Source organism: Pantherophis guttatus, chromosome 1, assembly GCF_059756535.1.
Source record: "Pantherophis guttatus breed Tessera chromosome 1, ASM5975653v1, whole genome shotgun sequence".
In the NCBI taxonomy this organism is placed as follows: Eukaryota; Metazoa; Chordata; class Lepidosauria; order Squamata; family Colubridae; genus Pantherophis; species Pantherophis guttatus.
Genome location: NC_142063.1, coordinates 343,934,593 through 343,957,655, shown reverse-complemented (window position 1 = coordinate 343,957,655; position 23,063 = coordinate 343,934,593). Strand labels below are relative to the sequence as shown.

Genomic DNA, 23,063 nt, shown 5'->3' with positions numbered 1-23,063 from the left:
CAAAAGTATGAAGGCTATTGCTTAACGCATTGTAAGCCGCCCTGAGTCTCTGGAGAAGGGCAGCATATAAATCAAATTAAAAAAAAAAATAAAAAATTCCTAACAGTACAGTTCACCAGTGGAACGCCTTGCCACCAGAAGTGGGTGCACCCAACACCGGCGGCTTTTAAGAAGAGACTGTACAGCCATTTGTCTGAATTGGTATAGGATCTCCTGCTTGAACAGGGGGTGGACTAGAGGACCTCCAAGGTCCCTTCCAGCTCTATTCTGATTCAATTGTGGTTGTAAATTGAGGACCTATATCTGGCTAAACGAGAGGTCTTCAACCTTGGCAGCTTTAAGACGTGTGGACTTCAACTCCCAGAATTCTCCAGCCAGCTATGCTGGCTGGAGAATTCTGGGAGTTGAAGTCCACACGTCTTAAAGCTGCCAAGGTTGAAGACCTACGAAAGCTATTTCTCAAGGCGTCCCGGAAGTCTCTCCTACAATCTGACTTCACCCCTCTACATTTTCATCCATCTACCGTCCTAGAACGCGAAGTATCCAATTCCCTCCGAAAACCAAGCTCGGATTGGCTGGCGCTGCCGCCGCGGCGGATATTCTCTCTCTCTCTCCCCCGCGCCTGCGCCCTGACGCCTTTCCCAGGGCGTCAGCTCCTCGCGGCTGTAAGCTGCTGCCGGATCGCCGGGCGAGCAAGCGGCGGCGGCTTCCAGCGCCGCGCGCAGGGCCGGAGGATGGTGGGCGGCGCTGTGACCGTGCAGGGCCCGGTGAGCTTGCACGAGCTGCTTTTAGCCGGGGCTCCTGCTACTACTGCTCTTCCTTCGGCTGCCGCTCCTGCTGCCGCTGCTTCTTCTTCGGCCGCTGCCGTTGCTGCTGCACCACCGTCGGCAGCCCCGGTTGCTGCTGCTGCTGCCGGCGGCGGCGGCGGCGCCTGTCCCGGGGTTGCTGCCCCGGGGGAAGAGGAGGAAGTATGCGTGGTAGGCATCTTCGGCAAGACGGCGCTGCAGCTGGGCTCGGAGAAGGCAGCGCTGGTCAACACGGTCTGCGATCGGCAGGTCTTCCCTCTCTTCCAGCGGGAGGGCGGCGGGGGGATCCGGGGGTCTTCAGCCGGGGTTGCAAGCCCGGATCCCGTGGTTGAGTCCCCTCCTCGGCCTTCCTCCTCCTCCTCCTCTTCCTCTTCTTCTTCTTCCTCCTCCTCCTCTTCCTCCTCCTCCTCCTCCTCGGCCAGCCCATGTCAGGGAGATTACAACCACTTGCAGGCTTTCTACAGCCAGGAGAGCAAGGTGCTTTACTTGGTCCTGACCGCCATCAGCGACAGCCACCAGCTCTTGCAAGCTTGCAAGGACTTGGAAGCCATGGGGGGCTCCGTCCGGGCTGTGTCGGCGGGCCAGGCGGGCTCCTCGCTGCCCCACGCCGAAGCCCACGAGTTCTGGAAGCACCAGGAGAAGATGCACTGCCTCAACCTGCTCTACCTTTTCTCTGTCTGTCACATCCTGCTGATGGTGCATCCCACCTCCTCTTTCGACATCACTTACGACCGGGTTTTTCGGGCGCTCGATGGCTTGAGGCAGAAGGTCCTGCCTAGCCTCAAAGCCGCCATCAAGGACTGCCCCGTTGGCAAAGACTGGAAGCTCTTCTGCCGGCCGTGCCCGCCTCGCCTGCTCTTCCTCTTCCAGCTCAACCGAGCTCTGAAAGTGGAGCCTCCGCCGGGCCGGGGACAAGAACTGGGGGGCCAGCTGGAGAAGCCGCCCCCCAAGAAGCACTCGCCCAAACGCCGGCTCCAGCACGCCTTGGAAGACCAGATCTACCGCATCTTCCGCAAGAGCCGGGTGTTAACCAATCAGAGCATCAACTGCCTCTTCACCGTGCCGGCTAACCAAGCGTTTGTTTACATCGTGGCCGGCGGGGCCCAGGAAGGCGAAGATCCCATTGCCGTCTTGCTGGAGCAGCTGAAAAACAACTGCACGGCAAGGGAGACCGACACTTCGCTGGGCCCGGGATTGGCGGGGCCGCGGCGGTACCAAATGATGCGGCACGGCAGACAGCAGTTGTCGTTCCACGCCGAAAGCAGCGGTGGTGCCTGCGGGAGCAGCAGTTCGAGCTCGGGCCAGTTGGTGGATTGCACCTTAAAGGAATTCTTATTCCAGCACGTGGAGTTGGTCCTTTGTAAAAAGGGCTTTGACGACAGCGTGGGGAGGAACCCCCAGCCGTCCCACTTCGAGCTGCCCACCTACCAGAAGTGGGTCGCCACGGCCCTGAAGCTTTACGAGGTGGCGATTGAAGGCAAGGAGAACGAATCGTCTCCGGGTGGAGAGCTGACCTCCAAAATCATGGGCAGCATCAAAGTTCTGGAGGGCTATTTGGACATCGACACCAAGTTCTCCGAGAACCGTTGCCAGAAGGCCCTCCCGATGGCTCACAGCGCCTATCAGTCCAACCTGCCCCATAACTACACCATGACGATCCACAAGAGCCAGCTGGCTCAGGCTTTGAGGGTCTACAGCCAACACGCCCGAGGTCCAGCTTTTCACAAGTACGCCCTGCAGTTGCACGAGGACTGCTACAAATTCTGGAGCAACGGGCACCAGCTGTGCGAAGAGCGGAGTCTGACGGACCAGCATTGCATGCATAAATTCCATTTGCTGCCCAAATCAGGTGAGTTCAGAACCTTTGAAGTAGAAAAACATGAAAGGAGCTTGGAAACTTCAGAGAAACGCATTGCGGTCCCCTCTGAGAGTTCTGTATCTATGCATGTATTTTCTTCTGAGTTGGGGGAGTTGGTTGGTCCAATTGGAAACACAGAGCTTTGCATTTCCCTTAAGGTTTCTAGTCCTCTTTATTTTTCAGACTGCAATACAATATTGATGTGACAGATAGTTGACAGGAAAGGGGAATCTATTATTCCCAAATTTTATTCCCCATTAACGTAACGTTTTAATTATTATTATGTAAAAAAGCATAAATAACTTTTCTATTTATTTAGATATTTTTATCCCGCCTTTACAGGTAGTCCTCGTGTTACAACAGCTCATACACAGCTCAAGCCAAATTTATTTAAATTTATTTAATATTTTTAAATTATTTTAAATTGATGTTTATTCTGTTTTTAATTAGGCTGTACACCGCCCTGAATCCTTCGGGAGAAGGGCGGTATAGAAATAAAATTATTATTATTATTATTATTATTTAGAGACCAAAGTTACAAGGGCACTGAAAAAAGTGATTTATGGCCATTTTTCACAGTTACAACTTTTGTAGCATCCCCATGGTCATGTGATCAAAATTCAGATGCTTGGCAATTGGCTCATAGTTATGACCATTGCTGTGTCCCGGAATCACATGATCCTCTTTTTGCGACCTTCCGACAAGCAAAGCCAATGGGAAAGCCCGATTCACTTAACAACCGTGTTACTGACTTATCAACGGCAGGGATTCACTTAACAACTGTGGCAAGAAAGATCGTAAAATGGAGCAAAATTCACTTAACAAATGTTTCACTTAGCAACAAAAAATGTGGCTCAATTGTGGTCGTAAGTCGAGGACTACCTGTATTATTTTTATAAATAACTCAAGGCAGTGAACAAACCTAATACTCCTTCCTCGTCCTGCTTTTCCCACAACAATCCTTTGAGGTGGTCGGGCTGAGCGAGAGTGTGACAGGCCCAAAGTCACCCAGCCATCTTTTGTGTCTAAGGCAGGACTAGAACTCACAGTCTCCTGGTGATTGGCCCAAAGTCACCCAGCCAGCTTTCATGCCTAAGGCGGGACTAGAACTCTCAGTCTCCTGGTGATTGGCCCAAAGTCACCCAGCCGACTTTTGTGCCTAAGGCAGGACTAGAACTCACAGTCTCCTGGTGATTGGCCCAAAGTCATCCAGCCAACTTTCATGCCTAAAACGGGACTAGAACTCACAGTTTCCTGGTTTCCAGCCTAGTGCCCAAACCAGTAGACCAAACTTGCTCCAGTAATCTAATATTCAGGAATATACTGTGATCCGCCATCTGATTCATAGTCATGTAGTGAGAGAAATTCTGCAAAATGTAAAAAGGGCTGATCGTATCCAGGAAATTCTCTTTTGTTTTATGGACTGGGCTGTGGTAAACCACCAATTTCATTAGAAGCTGAAAAATCACACTGTTGTAGCTTTGTGGCTGTTGAAAAATGGAAATTTGACAGTATTTTGTCCGGAAAAGGTACATCATCACACAAAAATGCTAACATTTCATTGTTCGCCCCAAGAAACAAAAGCCTCCAGCCAAACTGTTGCAAAGGAATGAAATTGATGGATGTTTATTCTTTCTGCCACTTTCTATGTAGGGGAAAAAACAGAACCGGATCGGAATCCCCCTGTCTTATATCATAACAGCCGAGCCCGATCAACCGGTGCCTGCAACTGCGGGAGAAAACAAGCACCCCGGGAGGATCCCTTTGACATCAAAGCTGCAAATTACGATTTCTATCAGGTAATCCCTTTCTCTCCCAAAAAATAAGAGATCCGTAACTGGCCAATGGACTTCAGTTTTGAAATGTTAAGTATATGTAAGAAGACTCATGTTTCATAGGCACCCGAAGCTCAAGGTCATATTCACACAACTTAAGCCATATTTACTGTTATCACAGTTTGTTTGTTTGTTTGTTTGTTTGTTTATTGGTTCGATTTATATGCCGGAGTCTTCTCCGGAGACTCAGGGCAGCTTACAATGCTTTTAAGCAATTGCCTTCATACTTTTGTATATACCTGCTTAGTAGAGCTTTCGCCCCCCCCCTAAGCGGTGTTCTTTTTTTTATACAAAGTCAGTTTATTGCCCCCACAATCCGGGTCCTCATTTTACCTACCTCGGAAGGATGGAAAGCTGAGTCAACTTTGAGCCTGGTGAGATTTGAACTCGCAGTAATTGCAGGCAGCTGGCAGCTAAGTACTACTTAACAGCACTTTAGTCCGCTGCGCCACCAAGGCTCAGTTGGATTTAACCTGTCAAGCATCCCACCAATACCCTTCTCTTTTTTATTTATTTTTTAATTTATTTATTCGTATCCCGCCTTTATTATTTTTACAAATAAATCAAGGCATTGAACGTATCCAACACACTTTAATTTTTCCCAAAACAACAACCCTGTGAAATGTGTTGGGCTGAGAGAGAGGAGCTGGCCCAAAATCACGCAGCTGGGAGGACTAGAACTCACCATCTCCTGATAATTGGCGCAAAATCACCCAGCCTTTGCACCAATTATCTTAGGTACTTTCGTGCCTAGAATAGGATTAGAACTCACCATTTGATGATTGGCCCAGAGTCACCAAGCTGGCTTATGTGCCGTCTCCTGGTGATTGGGCGAAACTCACCCAGTAGACTTTCATGCCTAAACTGAGACTAGAACTCACCGTCTCCTGGTGATTGGGCCAAACTCACCCAGTCGGCTTTCATGCCTAAACTGAGACTAGAACTCACCGTCTCCTGGTGATTGATGTGACTCATTTAGCCACCGCCTTGCTAAGCATCATAAATTTTGGACCCAATTGTGGTCATAAGCCGAGGACTACATGTACCATTATTGTCTCCTTAAATCTGTTTGCTGGAGAAGTCACATGGGGTGCCGCTGGGAGCAAATTGCATTAATTGCCGTTGGGGTGGCCCCTTCCAGGTGGGTTGCAAGAGCAGCCCTAATGTGTTCGAAGGCTGCCAGGGTGGGGGAGGGGTCCTTTGAACCTCATCCTTCATGCTACCACTCTCTTTTCCTTCCCGTTAACAGCTGCTGGAAGAGAAATGTTGCGGGAAATTGGAGCATATCAACTTCCCCGTGTTTCAGCCCAGTACGCCAGATCCAGCCCCGGCCAAGAATGAGACCTCCCCCAGCCCTCCCGAAGGGGAATCTGAGAAGCTGAAGGAAAAGGAGCCCCAAACTCAGGGGGACAGCACCAGTCTCAGCTTAGCTCTCAGTCTGGATCAATCCACAGATAGTTTAGGGACCTACCCTGCGGATCCACAGGGTGGAGGCAACAACACAGAAGCTCATGGGGCAGCGTCCGAAGCGAAAGGGGAAAAGAGAGCAAGCTTGGTGGATCGCCAGCCTTCCACGGTGGAATATCTACCGGGGATGCTTCACTCCAATTGCCCCAAAGGTCTTCTCCCCACCTTCTCCAGCTGGTCTCTGGTGAAGCTCGGCCCTGCCAAAGCCTATAATTTCCATGCCGGCTTGGATCAACAAGGTTTCATTCTAGGCACCAACTACTTAATGCCCTGGGACATTGTCATCCGGACGCGGATGGATGAAGAGGGCGACTTGGATACCAATTCTTGGCCGGCTCCTAACAAGGCCATTCCGGGAAAACGGAGTGCGGTGGTGATGGGCCGAGGAAGGCGGCGGGACGACGTGGCTCGGGCTTTTGTGGGTTACGAATACGAAGATGCCCGAGGCCGAAGGTTCATGTGTTCGGGACCAGAGAAGATCATGAAAGTGATGGGCGGAGGACCTAAGGAATCGGCAGTCAAAGCTCTCAATTCCGACATGCCTCTTTACATCCTATCGTCCAACCCAGGGAGGGGGCTTAAGCCGCACTATGCTCAGCTGATCAGGCTCTTTGTGGTGGTCCCTGATGCTCCCCTGCAAATAATACTCACCCCCCAGGTAAGAGGAGGGGCATGTAGAACCATTGAGCGTTGAGTAGGCTCTAAATGAATTCTTCATCTTTCTATCATTTTAAATTTAATTTACTTATTTGTATCCCATCTTTATTATTTCTGCAACTAACCGAAGGCGGCCAATGTATCCGACACATCTTCCTCCTCCTATTTTACCCATAGCAATATCAATAGCAAGTAGACTTATATAACGCTTTACAGTGCTTTTACAGCCCTCTCTAAGCGGTTTACAGAGTCAGCCTCTTGCCCGCAACAATTTGGGTCCTCATTTTACCCACCTCGGAAGGATGGAAGGCTGAATCAACCTTGAGCCTGGGGAGATTTGAACTGCTAAATTGGAGACAGCCGGCAGTCAGCAGCAGTAGCCTGCAGTACTGCACTCTAACCACTGCGCCACCGCGGTTCTTTTACCTGTAACAATTCTGTGAGGTGGGTTGGGCTAAGAGAGACTGTCTGGCCTAAAGTCACCTAATTGGCTTTCATGCCTAAGGACTAGAACTCACAGTCTCCTGGTGATTGGCCCAAAGTTATCCAGTTGGCTTTCATGCCTAAAGACTAGAACTCACAGTCTCCTGGTGATTGGCCCAAAGGCACCCAGTCAGCTTTCATGCTTAAGGCTGGACTAGAACTCACAGTCTCCTGATGATTGGCCCAAAGACACCCAGTCAGCTTTCATGCCTAAGGCTGGACTAGAACTCACAGTCTCCTGATGATTGGCCCAAAATCACCCAATTGGCTTTCATGCCTAAGGCAGGACTAGAACTCACAGTCTCCTGATGATTGGCCCAAAGTTATCCAGTTGGCTTTCATGCCTAAGGACTAGAACTCACAGTCTCCTGGTGATTGGCCCAAAGTTATCCAGTTGGCTTTCATGCCTAAGGACTAGAACTCACAGTCTCCTGGTGATTGGCCCAAAACACTGCCATAAATGTAACTAGGTACAGATTAACAGAGTTCAAAGGAACCTTGTAGGTCATCTAGTCCAGCCCCCTGCCCAAGTAGGAGGCCCTACACCATTTCTGACAGTTGGCAGTCTGGTCTGTTCTTGAAAGCTTCCAGTGATGAAGCTCCCACAACTTCCAAAGGCAACTTCTGTTCCATGGGTTAATTATTCTCACTGTCAGAAAGTTCCTCCTCATTTCCAGGTTGAATCTCTCCTTGATCAGTTTCCATCCATTATTCCTTTCTGGCCTTCAGGTGCTTTGGATAATAGCTTGATCCTCTCCTCTCTTTGGCAGCCCCTCAAATATTGGAAGACTGCTATCCTGTCTCCCCTGGTCCTTCTCTTCACTAGACTAGCCAGGCCCAGTTCCTGCAACCGTTCATCGTATGTTTTAGCCTCCAGTCCCCTCATCATCTTGGTTGCTCTTCTCTGCACTTTTTCTAGAGTCTCAACATCTTTTTTTATAGTGTGCTGACCAAAACTGGATGCAGGATTCTAGGTACTAAATTAATTTAATGTAAATGCAAAACCGAAAATTAAAGTTGCTTCTTTCTCCTCTCATCCAGGTACAGCCAGGGCCTCCTCCTTGCCCTATATTTTACCCAGAGAAGCAAGAGATAACTCTGCCCCCTGATGGGCTGTGGGTCCTTCGCTTTCCTTACGCCTACGTGACGGAACGCGGTGCATGCTTCCCACCGAAGGAGAACCAGCAATTGATGAATTACAAGGTTCTTCGAGGGATCCTAAAGGCCGTTATACAATAGACTTTGTGATCTGAACTGGTTCTGCAATTCTTGGGTTTACTATTATTATTATTATTTTTTGAAAAATTATATAATTTCTTGCCTCTTCACCCAGCCGGAACTGAAATGATGGATTTTGATTGCATATAGCTGGTGTGCTTGCAGCAATCACTGGTTTAATTGGGCAGAGCCGCCGTACAGGGGGAAAAAATGTTTCAGTATTGATATGATGTGTTAAGTGCCAAGTCGGGATATTATAATCGTGGGTATGTCAGCAGTACAGCGCAGTGAAGTTGTGGCTTGCCAAGCTCTGTTGATCGTAATGAAGGAAGAAAAGAAATTATAATAAAGCATTTGTTTCTCCATTGTTCATCACAACTGCTCCCCATTATTGCCAAACGAAACTCGATGGCTAGGGAATTCTGGGAGTTGAAGTCCACAGGTCCTCAAGTTGCCACAGCTGAAAAACACTTGATATTCAATGTCTGTGGCGATTCTCAGTCATCCAGGTCATGGTTGTCCCAAAGGTACTTTTTTCAAGAGGCATGTTCTGCCCCAGCTACGGATCCCAAAGAACGCAGCACACACAAAGTTTGTACAAAACTTAATTTACTAAAATAACTCAGTCTTTTTCAAAACAAAGGCTGTTAATTTAACTTTCTTAACAGCGTACAGGAAACCAAAGATAAAGTAATCACAATCTTACTAAGGTTGGCAGAAAGCCCAGAAGCAATTTGCAGAGAATCCAGACGCGAAGGAGAGTTAACTAAAGTTGTTCCCTACAAATTGCTTCAGTCGGCGTTCCTCCTTAAATAGGCTAAGGGAGTGGCCAATTAGCCCCAAGCCTTACTCTCGAGACCTCCTCCTGAGGAGCCATTCCTGCCTTTTGGCTGCTCTGTGCGCCCTTGCATCGAGAAGAGGCTCCTCCTCTTCGTCCTCTTCACTTAAAGGAGCTTCTGGAGGCCCTGACTGAATCCCCGCCTCTGGCACCACATCATCTCCAGCCTCCTCATTGTCTGATTCGAGTGCCAGCTGCACAGGCTGCTGACGCAGCACCACACCAGCCTCCTCGCTGTCAGAATCAGCTACAATCCGCACAGGCCGCTGAAGGGCCACAACAAGGCAACTGGACTTTCTTGGGTTTGTTTTGTTTTTTTTAAAGATGATTTGCTTATCATCCAAGAACGTTCTTCAGCTCTGACTGGATGGTGGGGAATGGAAGGATTTATATTTCTTGCAGACAGCTGGTCATTTGCATCCTTTCAGAGAGTCATTGAAGCCACTTGGAGATTTATCTGTGTCCTCGGGGTCACCTCAGTTGTGCAAATTTTCAAGTAATGGCAGCTGCCCCCTCAGGCTGGCTCTTCGCAGTCAGTCAGTACCAGGTGCCATGAACCGGGGGGAGGGGGGGCAGTTACTTGGACAGTTGAATGCCCTCTCTCGACAGAGGCCGAGAGATACGACCCCATCTATCTCCAGTCTACAACACAGTCCTTTCAGCTGTTCCAAGAAGGCTCCACACCCATTTGCACTACTCAGGTGACCCTGAGGGACCCAGACAAACCACCAAGTGGCCTCAACAACTCTCTTCTGCAAAGAATATAAATCCTTCCATTCCCCACCATCCTGTCAGAGCTGAAGAAGCTTCTTGGATGAGAAGCGAAACGTCTTCAAAGGAAAACAAAGTCCAGTTGCCTCTTGAAAAACAAAAAAGCACCTCAGAGACTGATAATTCAGGGCAACTCTGTCTCATAATATCCTCCTTTTCTTCTTTAAGTTTATAAGGAACCGTAAGTGACCAGACACTAAAGAATCAATATAGAACACAAAAAGATTAATATCCAAAGAAAAACAGAGGCATTTCATAGCCTTCTTGAATAGAAGTGCCATTTGGGGCTCCCCTTGAGGAGCACCCGGAGGCTCCAACTGGTCCAGAATGCGGCCGAGCGGGTGATTATGGGGGCGACGTGGCGCTCCCATGTAACACCTCTCCTGCGCGAGCTGCACTGGCTCCCGGTGGTCTTCCGGGTGCGCTTTAAGGTGTTGGTTCTCACCTTTAAAGCGCTCAATGGCTTAGGGCCAGGGTACCTACGAGACCGCCTGCTGCTACCGATAACCTCCCACCGGCCAATACGCTCTCACAGAGAGGGCCTCCTCAGGGTGCCGTCGGTCAAGCAATGTCGGCTGGCGGCCCCCAGGGGGAGAGCCTTCTCTGTGGGGGCACCCGCCCTGTGGAATGAGCTACCTCCTGGAATACGACTGATCCCGGACCTCCGGACTTTCCGTAAAGCCCTGAAGATTTATTTATTCCAGCAAGCTGGCCTAGCCTAAGTGGTTTTTAATGGGATTTTTAAATTTTATAGAGTTGGGGTTTTAAATTGGGAGGCTGATTGATTTAATCTCTTTTAATTATCCTAACTTTTGTATTGTATGTATTTTAATTTTGGCTGTTCATCGCCCTGAGTCCCTTTTGGGAGAAGGGCGGTATACAAATTAAATTAAAATAAAATAAAATAAATAAATTTGGCATTCCACAATTTTCCATAAGGATTATATAAAAGATTTAGAAGGAGTTCTTAGTCCTGGGGCAGATTGATGTACAGATAGTCCTCAACTTACGAACTCTACTGAGTCCAAAATTTATATTGCTAAGTGAAAACATTTGTAAAGTGAGTGTTGCCCCGTTTTATGACCTTTCTTGCCACAGTTGTTAAGTGAATCACTGCAGTTAAGCTAGTAACACAGTTGTTAACTGAATCTGATTTCCCCATTGATTTTGCTTGTCAAAAGGTCACAAAAGGTGATGAAGTTACCTCAGGAACACAGCAACCATCATAGATATAAACCGGTTGCCAAGCATCTGAATTTTGATCACATGATGATGGGGATGCTGCAAAGGTTTTAACTCTGAAAAACGGTCATAAGCAACTTGGTTCAGTGCTGTTGTAACTTTGAATGGTCATTAAATAAGCTGTTGTAAGTCGAGGACTACCTGTACTGCCAAGCACAACTAATCAGTGTTGGGAAAAAAAATCTCCAAATATGTGTGCTCATTCACCAGAGTCATTTAGGATTCTAGGGCACATATGTGCTAGTCGTTCCTGACTCTACGGGGTGGTGCTCATCTCCGTTTCAAAGCTGAAGAGCCAGTGCTGTCCAAAGACGTTTCCGTGGTCATGTGGCTGGCATGACTCAACACCCAAAGGCGCACAGAACGCTGTTACCCTCCCACCAAAGGCGGTCCCTATTTTTCTACTTGCATTTTTTACCTGCTTTCGAACTGCTAGGTTGGCAGAAGCTGGGACAAGTCACAGGAGCTCACCCCGTTACGCAGCACTCGGGATTCGAACCGCTAAACTGCCGACCTTTCGATCGACAAGCTCAGCGTCTTAGCCACTGAGCCACCGCATATAAGGTATATGATGTATTTCAAACTATCGCATAATATTTATACAGTGGCCATTTCAGATATTCCGTCCACAGAACAGAACAGGTTAGATTGTAAAATCAGGTTAGTCACAGACACTTTTAAGACCCGTCACAAATTACGTCTATGATGGGCAGGTTCCAATATGGTTGTAACTTGAGATTAACTCTAACTCTAACCCTCTGAAACATGATTGTGAAGACGACTAAGCCCTAACCCTTAACCAAGAGATTAATAATATAGATTGTACGGATGAACTTTTCCTGCCAGACCAGACATGTTGACCTTGGTAGGGTAAAGTTGTCTGAAAATCTGTAAAGTACCTTCGGTTGCAGCTTGAGTATTAAGTGTGCTATTTTTACCTCATAGTTTTTATTTATCTGTATTTATATGCCATCCTTCTCGCAAAGCATGATTCTGCAAGGAGTACCAATGAAAATACAGAATAACAGAGTTGGAAAAGGACCTTGGAGCAGGGGTGAAATCCAGCAGGTTCTGACAGGTTCTGGAGAACCGGTAGCGGAAATTTTGAGTAGTTCGGAGAACCGGCAAATACCACCTCAGGCTGGCCCCAAAGTGGGGCGGGAATGGAGATTTTGCAATATCCTTCCCCCAGGAGTGGGGAGGGAATGGGGATTTTGCAGTATCCTTCGCCTGGAGTGGGGTGGGAACGGAGATTTTGCAGGATCCTTCCCCTGCTACGCCCAAGCCATGCCCACCAAGCAACACCACGCCCACCAAGCCACGCCCAGAGAACCAGTAGTAAAAAAAATTGGATTTCACCACTGCCTTGGAGTTCTTCAAGTTCAACCTCTTGCTCAAGCAAGAGATCCTATACCCGTGATGGCGAACCTATGGAACGGGTGCCACAGGTGGCACACAGAGCCATATCAGTGGGCACGCAAGCATTGCCATAGCTCAGCTGCAGCACGCATGCGTGCGCTGGCCAGCTGATTTTTGGGCCTTCCGGTCCCACCGGAAGTTGGAAAATGGGCTGTTTCCAGCCTCTGGAGGGCCTCCGGGGGGGTGGGGAAGGCTGTTTTCGCCCTCCCCAGGCTTCTAGAAAGCCTCTGGAGCCTGGGGAGGGTGAAAAACGGGCCTACCGGGCCCACTGTGCCATCACATGCTAAAAGCAGTGGGTGGGAGGCGCGGAGGCAGGCGCATTTGAACTATGGGTGTGGGCACGCACGTGGGTGACCTCCCCGCGCTCCCCCCGCTTTTGGCACGTGACGGCAAAAAGGTTAGCCATCACTGTCCTATACCATTTCAGACAAATGGCTCTCCAAACTCTTCTTACAAACCTCCAGTGTTGGAGCACCCACAAGTTCTGAAGGGAAGCTAATCCACATCAAATCATAAAGTAAACAATCATATTCTACATTATGGTCAGCCTGATATGTAGACCGGATTTGGCATTTTTATCCACCTCTCGAGGACTTCCCAAGGATTTGGGATAGCCAGATGATGTTCTTTGATGGTGTTAAAAGTTATCCTTGCAGGATTGTTAGAAGAAATATCCTTCTGGGTTCAGCTCCAAGTGGGGAAAAAGACACTGGAAACATGGAGATTGCTTGGAAAGATGGTTTTTTTTTTTTTAAATAGTTTTTATTGAATATAAATATTAAAAAAGACATACATAACATATACACAACAAACATTTATACAACATATACACAAAAAGAGTGTAATTTCTTCTTAAGCATTTTTTCAGAGTGACGTTCTACAATTCTACTTATAATATATTCCTTCACCTCTCTTTAATCTAATAATATTTTTTATTACATATATATGTATCAATCGGTAATATATCCCCTATATTTTTTGTATATTTCTATTTTTTAACCAATTATTATTTATTATTATTATTTATTGAATTTCTATACCGCCCTACTCCCGAAGGACTCAGGGCGGTGCACAGCCATGAAATAAAACACATAGATATACAAAATTTAAAATCGAATAAAATGAATTAAATAAATTTGGCTGAATTAATACCCAATTTAAAATACCCATATTTTAAAATCCATTAAAATTTAGAATTTACACTTTAGAAAGGAGGAGATTTAGGCGAGGCCAGCTTGATGAAACAAAAGCGTCTTCAACTCGCGGCGGAAGGTGCGCAGATCCGGAATCCGGAATTATACCAATTATTCCATATTTTATAATAGTCTGATTCTTCTTTTTCTTGTAATTCTTTGGTTAACCTATCCATTTCAGCGCATTCTAAAATTTTCCCTATTACTTCTGTTTCACTTCGTATTTTTTCTTGTTTCCAATTTCTTGCGTAAGTTATTCTTGCAGCAGTTAATATATGGATTGTAAGATATTTGATATCCTTATGGTTATGGTTTAATATGGTTTAATGGTGGACAGATCACATGGTTTGAGTTCCTGAACAGAAAAGGGCCGAGACACAGCGAGTCCCCGGGTTTTATAACCTCTCTGGCTTTGAACTTCCCGAGGCCCAGAAAGAGTATCCTGATTGGTTGTCAGACTCCCAGGGGGTGGGGGGGTCTTAGCTAGCCTTGCTGGCTGATGTAATCTTCCCAGGTGCCATGTGGTGAGTTTCTGTTGCTAGATGGGTCCTATTGTGTTGCAGATGATGGTCCATTGACAAAGATTGAGTTTCTGCCTCTGGCCCCTTGACAAAGGGTGGGGGCAGGAAGATGGGAGCTGCTTCGTCTTTAAAACATGCTTCTCCATTTCTCATCCAGGGAAACATAATATTCTGCCTTTTTAATATTTCCTAAAATATTTCATTGTTCTAGGAAAGGGGTGGGTGCCAACTTCCTACAGGATAGAAGGTGTTCCAGGCAATTGCTGCCTTTTGCAATTGACTAACGGTGATTTTTGTCAATGCCAACTGTGTACAAGTGGTGCTTCAGTTTAGGGACCGCATCCAAGGTGGCTGTGATTATTGGAACTACATTTGTCATTCTATTTCGATCTGCAGGTTTTTGTATTCTGTTATCTTCTCCACTTCTTTCTCTGCTGCTGCTGCTGCTGCTGCTGTTGTTGTTGTTGTTGTTGTTGTTGTTGTTGTTGTTGTTGTTATTATTATTATTATTATTATTATTATTATTATTATTATTATTTTACTAAAGGACTTGGAAAGAGCATTAGATGCATCCAACCTTCTCAAGGCACCATTTCCCGCTTGGAAACGGAACCTTTCTACTGCAGATAATAACATAGTATTATTTCTGAGTTCATGCACTGGATCCCTTGGGCCAGTTTTCCACCATTTCCCACTGGGAATGAATAGCAACAACAACAATAGCAACGAGCATTTTTTTTTTTAATGGCGGGAGGGAAGGGCAGTCCCCCATCGCGTCCGCCGCTCAGCAACCGTTACTTCCGCTCTCCGCTTGGCCGAGCGCTCTGACGTCATCCGATACGTGACGCGCCCACCTCTCTTTTCTCTCTGTCTTCTTTCTTTCAGACTGCAGGCCGCTGCCATCCCCCCCCCCCGCAGCGTTCCTCTCGTCGGCCAATCGGCTTCGCGGGTGCGCTCGCGCTCCCTCCTGCCCCGCCGCCATTGGTGGCGGCGGCGGACGGAGTGGGCGGGGCGCCGCGTGGTGTCGAGTCTCCTTCGGGTTGCCGGCTCAGAAAGGCTGGGAGAGCCGCCGCGGTCGGACGGTGGGTCACTCGCTCTCGGCGCGGCCATGTCGACCGTTTTCTACCTCCTCTCTACGCTGGCCGGCTATCTCCTCACCTCGGCTCTGCTGTTGAAATTCCCCGGTTTGCTCCACCGGCGCAAACGCCACCGGTTCCGGTGCCGGCACATCTCCCACCGCGGAGGTGAGAGCAACGCCTGCGCGAAGCGTCCTTTTTGGGGGTGACCGGGCATCCTTCCTCCTTCATTTTTGGGGCGTCTTTTTTTTCTCCCCCCCCCCTCGTCCTCCACTTCTCCTCTGCATATAATTTGGGCATCTTGAATTTCCAAATTCCCTTTAAAAAAAAAAATCCGATTGGATGATTTAAGCCTCCCTAAGAGTTCCTGCAAAGTGGGTGGGCGGCCATTTATTCTCCAAATAAATATATAAATATTTTTTTTTAAAAAAAATAAAATATTGTGGTTCATCGCACAACCAGCCAGATTTTTAGATTTGGCTTTTTTTTCCTTTTTTTTTTTTCCTTTTCTTAAATCCACTTATCGAGTCCCTCCCAAGAACCCTCTCTGGCTGTTGCATTAATATTAATAATTTTTAAATGCTTGTTTCCATTAAAGAACTAAATGTTTTTGGAACGCATTTTATCTCTTTACTCTTCTTTGCATTTCTCGATCAGTTTTTAAATAGGATTTTTATCCTTTTTTTTTAAAAAAAAAATCGCAGTTGGATAGTTTGTCAAATAGTAGTTTCGATAATATTTGGATTATTTTTAAAGGGCAGAATTTGGATAGTTTCTCAATAGTGGCTGGAAGCGTGCTACTATAAACCAGATAATTAAAAATCAGCTTTTTTGGGGGTGGGGGGTGGAAGGGAGGGATACATGGGATGTCATATTTATCATTTTCTCTACAGATTCCCCCCTCCCCACCAGATCCTTTCTTGGGACAATGAGAAGGGCAGCATATAAATTTGACAGATTAATTTAATTTAATTTCCAATTTATATACCGCCCTTCTCCCTGAGGACTCAGGGCGGTGTACAGCCAAGATAAAAAAACATAGAATACAAATATTAAAAAACATTTGAAAATATATATAAATTTTGGCCCGAAAGTTAAGAAATCACAGACTGATTAAAAGAATTTAAAAATTTCTTCTTAAGCCAACCCGGCTTGCTGGAAAAGATAAATAGATCTTTTTTAAAACAGCGTTTGGATGGGATTTTGTTTGGAAAGGCTGGCTTTGGCAGCAGACCACAATAATTCGATATTCAGTGCCTGATGGGGGCGTGAATCCAACAGGCAGGATGTGAGGTTTCAAGCCTGTGAAAAGACATTATTTGTGCAAAGGAGCGAAGCTAGGAGAATATAAATCAGGAGGGCTTTGATATTTGCGGAGATGGTCAATAAGAGAGACATTGCTGTTGGGGCAAAAAAAAAAAAAAATTAAGTCCAGAGATCTATGTTTATTCATCACATTTATATGCCGCAGGTCTCATTGTCCCCAGTCCCTCATTGACTCTGTGGCTTCTATATTTTTTGAGGAAGGGTAGAATTTGCACAAGAAGAGATCATTTCTATCTGGTGGGGTGCCTGTAAAGAATATGATAACTAATATGAGATCCCATGCCTCTCTTCCCCCCACCAAAAAAATCTGATTTCTAATTATCTGTTTTATTAGTAGTATGGATACCACTGCATGTACCTCTATATGGGCATTGTGGAGGGAACAATTTATTGACTTTGAAATAAGTATATTGAACAGTATTTTGAATCTTTAGATAAGTGATCCGTAGTTTGCACAGTGAGATACGTGCTTTGGGATAAAACTGGGTGTTGATTGTGCCACAACTATTCAGGATTGCTTTTATTATTAGCAGAGGAGGAGGATGCATATACAATAGGGCTACAAATCACATTGATAATTGCCTTCTCTAGGCTTACTACAAGTGCTGGGTGAAAGCTTTCATTACTCGAGGGGCAATGGCAATCAAGGTCTACAGGCCCGTTTTTGGTTTTAATGACCTTGGAATATGGAAGATTTGGAGTTGCGATGGGAGGGGACTTACATGGGGGAAAGAATTAAATAGACAGGGAGGGAGAAAGAGCAGGAGAAGGAGGGAGGGAGGGAGGGAGAGAGAGGAAGGAAAACGAGGGAGGTAAGAAGGAAAGGAAAGACTGGAAGGGAGGGATGGAAGGAAGGAAGGAGAGAAGAGAGCGAGGGGAGAGGGGGAAGGAAAGGAAAGCAGAGAGGGTGGGACTGACGGAAGGAGAGAAGAGTGGAGAAGAGAAAGAGGGAGGAACATGGAGGGAGGGAGGAAAAAGAAAGGAGCGAGGGAAAGGAAAGACAGGAGGAAGGAAAACGGAGGGAAGGATGGAAGGAAGGAGAGAAGAGCAGGAGAGGAAGGGAGAGAAGAAAAACAGGGAGGGAGGAAAGAGAAAGGGAAGGGATGGAAAAAGGAAGGAAAACAGCGAGAAAGAGAGACGGAAGGAAGGAGAGAAGAGAGTAGGAGAAGGAAGGGAGAGAGAGAGGAAGGAAAACGGAGGGAGGTAGGAAGGAAAGAAAGGGAAGGGAAGGGAAGACGGGAGGAAGGAGAAGGAAGGAAGGAAAAGATGCTGTGTGTTTGGGAAACTAAGCCAGAAAGGAAAGATCTATTATTGTATCTGAATGTAGGTAGTCTGATCCTCTATTGTTGATGAATCCATGCAGCCAAGTGAGGCTGTAGGTTTAAATACAAATTAAATGCATGTACATCTGAATCGATACCACCTCGCTTGTTGAAAGTGGATCGTGCTATGTTCCAGTGAAAGATAATCACGGAAGAACCAAATATGAGTTTGGGGAAAAATTTTGCAAAATTCTGAATGAAAGCAATTTGAGGGGTGGGGGGGAAATATATACCGGTATATACACATATAAACGGATGGGTGGTTGTGAGATGAGAGAATGCAAGAAAAAAAGCGATCGAGACATTTGGAGACCTGAGGTTAAAGGGAAACAATGACTGGGACGTATCTGTTAAAAAAAAAAAATCAAGACTGTTTCATTTTATTTTTATTCTGTTTATTGATCAGTATGTTTTATCTCTCGTCGTTGGCCCTAAAGAGAATATATCCATAGCATGGCGGAAGGGTCTGCCTGAGTAGAAAAAATATTATGCTGGAGACGGACTGAACAGAGAAAGAAAGAGATCTTATGCAGAGAATAGAATTGGTGGAGGAAAAGCAAAAAGGTTTATTTTTTAAAAATATCTGTAGCACGGATGACGAAAGAGGTGTATGTTTTTGGTGCACCTGCCAGCCGAGATAGCTTGGTGCCTCTGATGGAAAGTTGTCCTCTTGGGTCTCTGTGTATATTTATCCCTCTGCTCTCCTTTAAAGGACCCCCAAGGCTTTTGTGTTCCCTGCAAAGGGGGGGGGGAACATGCCTAACCCTTCCCACTCGCCCTCCCTCTTTCCCTCCCGCCGAAGCTCTGCTTATTATTGCGTGGCTTGTCAAAATATTCTCATTTGTCTTGAGAACTAAAATCGCTTTCCGCTCCCTACGTCTTTTGCCCTTTCAAATCTCCAGGTTGCTTGTTATAGGTTTAGCTAGCTGGGGAAAAGGAGGAAGAAAAAAAGAAGAGGTGTTGGGGGCGGGAAGGAACCAGAATAAAGGAGGATTTTCTGTGTTGATTTTTCCAGATGGCAGAGAAAATGACTTGGAGGTTAGACTAGTCTTCCTTTCAGATAAATAGGATGCTAAAAAAAGCAGGTGTGACTTTGGCAAAGCAGTTTGTTTTCTCTTTCTTTCTTTCTCTCCCTCCCTCCCTCCATTCATATGTATCTTTACCCTATCTCTCTCTCTCTCTCTCTCTCCTCTCTCCATTCATATCTATCTATCTATTAATCTATATCGATCTATCTATATCATCTCTCTATTCATTCATATGTATCTTTACCCTCTCTCTCTCCATTCATGTCTATCTATCTATTAATCTATATCGATCTATCTATCTATATCATCTCTCCATTCATATGTATCTTTACCCTCTCTCTCTCTCCATTCATGTCTATCTATTAATCTATATCGATCTATCTATCTATATCATCTCTCTATTCATTCATATGTATCTTTACCCTCTCTCTCTCTCCATTCATGTCTATCGATCTATTAATCTATATATCAGTCATCTCTATCTACAATATCATCTCTCTCCCTCCCCCCCCTCTCCCTCCCCTTGAAATTCAATTTTAACCTTGAAGTCTGTCCTATACTACATTCCTGCCTCCCCCCAAAAGGGGTGGAGATTCCTGCCTTCCTCTTCGTGTCCGGAGTCCCCCTCCCTAAGCAAACAGCAGCATCCTGAGATTTTAATGAGTAGGGAGAACAATTTGCACATATCTGCAAATGTAAGTGACATATTGCTATCATTTTACAGCAGGTAATTACGGTATGACTCTCATCTGTTTTATGGCATAATAAACTTAGCTCTGTCCTTCTGGTGGTCCCTAAAAACAGCTCTTATTTCCTGACGTTCTTATTTTCTCCCCCTTTCCCCCTCCCACTGGTAGCGCTGGCTGTTTTCACCTGATTATCACGAAGCCTTTTGGCTTTCCCCATCACCTGTCCCGGTGCAAAAACCTGTTTCCTGAGGTTTTTAATTGGAGTGGTTGGTTGGTTGGTTTTAAATCTCCCTTTAAAATTGTCTTCCTTGTTTTACGTCTTCCTGAATCTCTTTTTCTTCCTCTTTCCATCCTCCCAAGCTTGTCAATCAAGCTATTTGTCTTCCGGAGAGCCATTTGCAACCTGTTATTGAAAAAGATTGCAACCTCGGTTTAGTCCCGCTTTGCAAAACGAGGGTGCTTTTTTTCATGTATTTGTTCTCTCTCTCTTTTTTTCTTTTTCCTTCCTTCCTTCCTCTCTGCCTCTCCTTCTCTCTCTTTTCTTCTTCCTTCCTTCCTTTCTTATTTTCTTCCTTTCACCTTCCTCCCTTCCTTGCTTTCTCTCTCTTTTCTTCTTCCCTCCTTCCCTCCCTCCCTCTCTTTTTTTTTCTTTCTTTCTTTCTTTCTTTCTTTCTTTCTTTCTTTCTTTCTTTCTGTCTGTCTGTCTTTCTTTCTTATCTATCTATCTATCTATCTATCTATCTATCTATCTATCTATATCTATGTACATTTCTAATCTATGAAAGTCTTGTGAAAAGAAGTAGGGGTGACATGGCAGCAGCCTTCCAATATTTGAGGAGTTGCCATTAAAAGGAGGGGGTCAAGCTATTCTCCAAAGCACCTGAGGGCAGGACAAGAAGCAACGGATGGAAACTAATCAAGGAGAGAAGCAACTTAGAACTAAGGAGGAATTTCCCGACAGTGAGGACAATTAACCAGTGGAACAGCTTGCCACCAGAAGTTGTGAATGCTCCAACACTGGAAGTTTTCAAGAAGAGGTTGGACAACCATTTGCCTGAAATGATTATAGGGTTTTCCTGCCCAAGCATGGGGTTGGACTAGAACAGTGGTTACCAACTGGTGGTCCGTGAGAAAATGTCGGTGGTCCTCAGAAAAATTATTTGCATTTTTTATATTGCACTAAATACTATTTTATCTTTTTTAAAAATTCAAATTTGTGGTCCGCGGGATTTAAAATTATGAATTTAGTGGTCCCTGAAGTCTGTTGGACTAGAAGACCTCCAAGGTCCCTTCCAACTCTGTGATTCTATTCTGTTATGGCAATCACAAATGAGGAGGTGATAAGCCGCCTGGGAAAGCAAAGGGAAATAATCGAAGCCATTAAAAAGTGAAAGTTAGAGTATTTTGGACATGTGATGCAACACCCAGAAAAATACAGCATCCTTCACTTAATCCTCCAGGGAAAAATTGAAGGCAAACGAGGAGGTCCTTCGCCTAGATCTCCCTAGAGTGCGGGAGGATCCCTTAGAAGGCAGGGCGGAGGATTTCGGACAATACCTGTATGACAAAATCGCCCAGATCCGGGGGGATTTGGACTCTGACTGGGTAGATCAGGGCAGGGTGACGAGGAATAGTCTTGAGAATGTTATCTGGGAGGAGTTTGATGCTGTGACTCCTGATGATGTGGACAGGATTTTGGGGAGACTTAGTGCGGCCACATGTTTACTGGACCCGTGTCCCTCCTGGTTGGTACTGGCTTCCCGGGAGGTTACACGAGGCTGGCTCCAGGGTGTTATCAACGCTTCGTTGAGTGAGGGTTACTTCCCCACCGCCTTGAAAGAGGCGGTGGTGAGGCCTCTCCTCAAGAAGCCGTCCCTGGATCCGGCAATATTGGCCAACTATCGTCCTGTCTCCAACCTTCGCTTTATGGCGAAGGTTGTTGAGAGTGTGGTCGCACGACAGTTTCCGCAATTCCTGGAGGAAACATCTTATCTAGATCCGTTCCAGTCAGGTTTCAGGTCTGGGCACAGCACAGAAACGGCATTGGTCGCGTTGGTTGATGATCTCTGGAGGGCTCGGGACAGGGGTTGTTCCTCTGTTCTGGTCCTGTTAGACCTCTCAGCGGCTTTTGATACCATCGACCATGGTATCATGCTGCACCGGCTGGAAGAGTTGGGGGTGGGAGGCACCGTGTTGCGGTGGTTCTCCTCCTTTCTCTCCGACCGGTCGCAGTTTGTGTTGGCAGGGGGGCAGAGGTCGACCTCGAGGCCTCTCATTTGTGGAGTGCCGCAGGGATCGGTCCTCTCGCCCCTTCTGTTCAACATTTATGTGAAGCCGCTGGGTGAGATCATCCGTGGCTTTGGGGTGAGATACCACCAGTACGCTGATGACACCCAGCTGTACATCTCCACCCCAGGCCACCCCAACGATGCCCTTGAAGTGATGTCCCAGTGCCTGGAGGCTGTACGGGTCTGGATGGGGAGGAACAGGCTCAAGCTCAACCCTTCCAAGACTGAGTGGCTGTGGCTCCCGGCATCCCGATATAGTCAGTTGACTCCATCACTGACTATTGGGGGCGAGTCATTGGCCCCCACAGAGAGGGCTCGCAATCTGGGAGTCCTCCTGGATATGCAGCTGTCCTTGGAGGAACATCTGACGGCTGTAACCAGGGGGACCTTTTGTCAGGTTCGCCTGATTCGCCAGTTGCGGCCCTTTCTTGATCGGGATTCCCTGTGCACAGTCACTCATGCCCTCGTCACCTCTCGCCTTGACTACTGCAACGCTCTCTACATGGGGCTCCCCTTGAGGAGCACCCGGAGGCTCCAGCTGGTCCAGAACGCAGCAGCGCGGGTAGTGACGGGAGCAGCATGGCGCTCCCATGTAACACCGCTCCTGCGCGAGCTGCACTGGCTCCCAGTTGTCTTCCGGGTGCGCTTCAAGGTGTTGGTTATCACCTTTAAAGCGCTCCATGGCATAGGGCCTAGCTATCTGCGAGACCGCCTGCTGCTACCGACGACCTCCCAGCGACCCGTGCGCTCCCACAGAGAGGGCCTCCTCGGGGTGCCATCAGCCAAACAATGCAGGCTGGTGACCCCCAGGGGGAGGGCCTTCTCTGTGGGGGCACCTACCCTCTGGAATCAGCTCCCCCCAGAGATAAGGAGAATCCAAGACCTCAGTGCCTTCCGTCGCGCCCTTAAAACCCATTTATTTAAACAAGCCGGGCTGGCTTAAGATGAAATTTTTAACTGTTTTTAAATGTTTTAAACGTTTTTAATTGGTAAATGAGTTTTAATTGGGCCAAATTTATATATCTT

General features: G+C 46.7%; 2 protein-coding genes across 2 annotated transcripts in view; both read left to right on the top strand.

Moving 5' to 3' along the window:
* The first annotated feature begins 490 nt into the window (after positions 1-490).
* SMG8 (SMG8 nonsense mediated mRNA decay factor) lies at positions 491-8,699 on the top strand. The gene is made up of 4 exons (XM_034404293.3): positions 491-2,655; positions 4,318-4,463; positions 5,749-6,624; positions 8,148-8,699. Exons 1-4 carry the CDS (start codon positions 735-737, stop codon positions 8,343-8,345), a joined length of 3,141 nt encoding a protein of 1,046 aa, XP_034260184.2. The 5' UTR covers positions 491-734; the 3' UTR covers positions 8,346-8,699.
* Positions 8,700-15,313: 6,614 nt separating this feature from the next.
* The window catches only part of GDPD1 (glycerophosphodiester phosphodiesterase domain containing 1), a 51,104-nt gene continuing 43,354 nt past the window's right edge, over positions 15,314-23,063 (top strand). Inside the window, exon 1 of the mRNA XM_034404307.2 lies at positions 15,314-15,552. Coding sequence (XP_034260198.1) covers positions 15,417-15,552 — 136 coding nt within the window. The 5' untranslated portion in view covers positions 15,314-15,416. The remainder of the gene's footprint in view (positions 15,553-23,063) is intronic.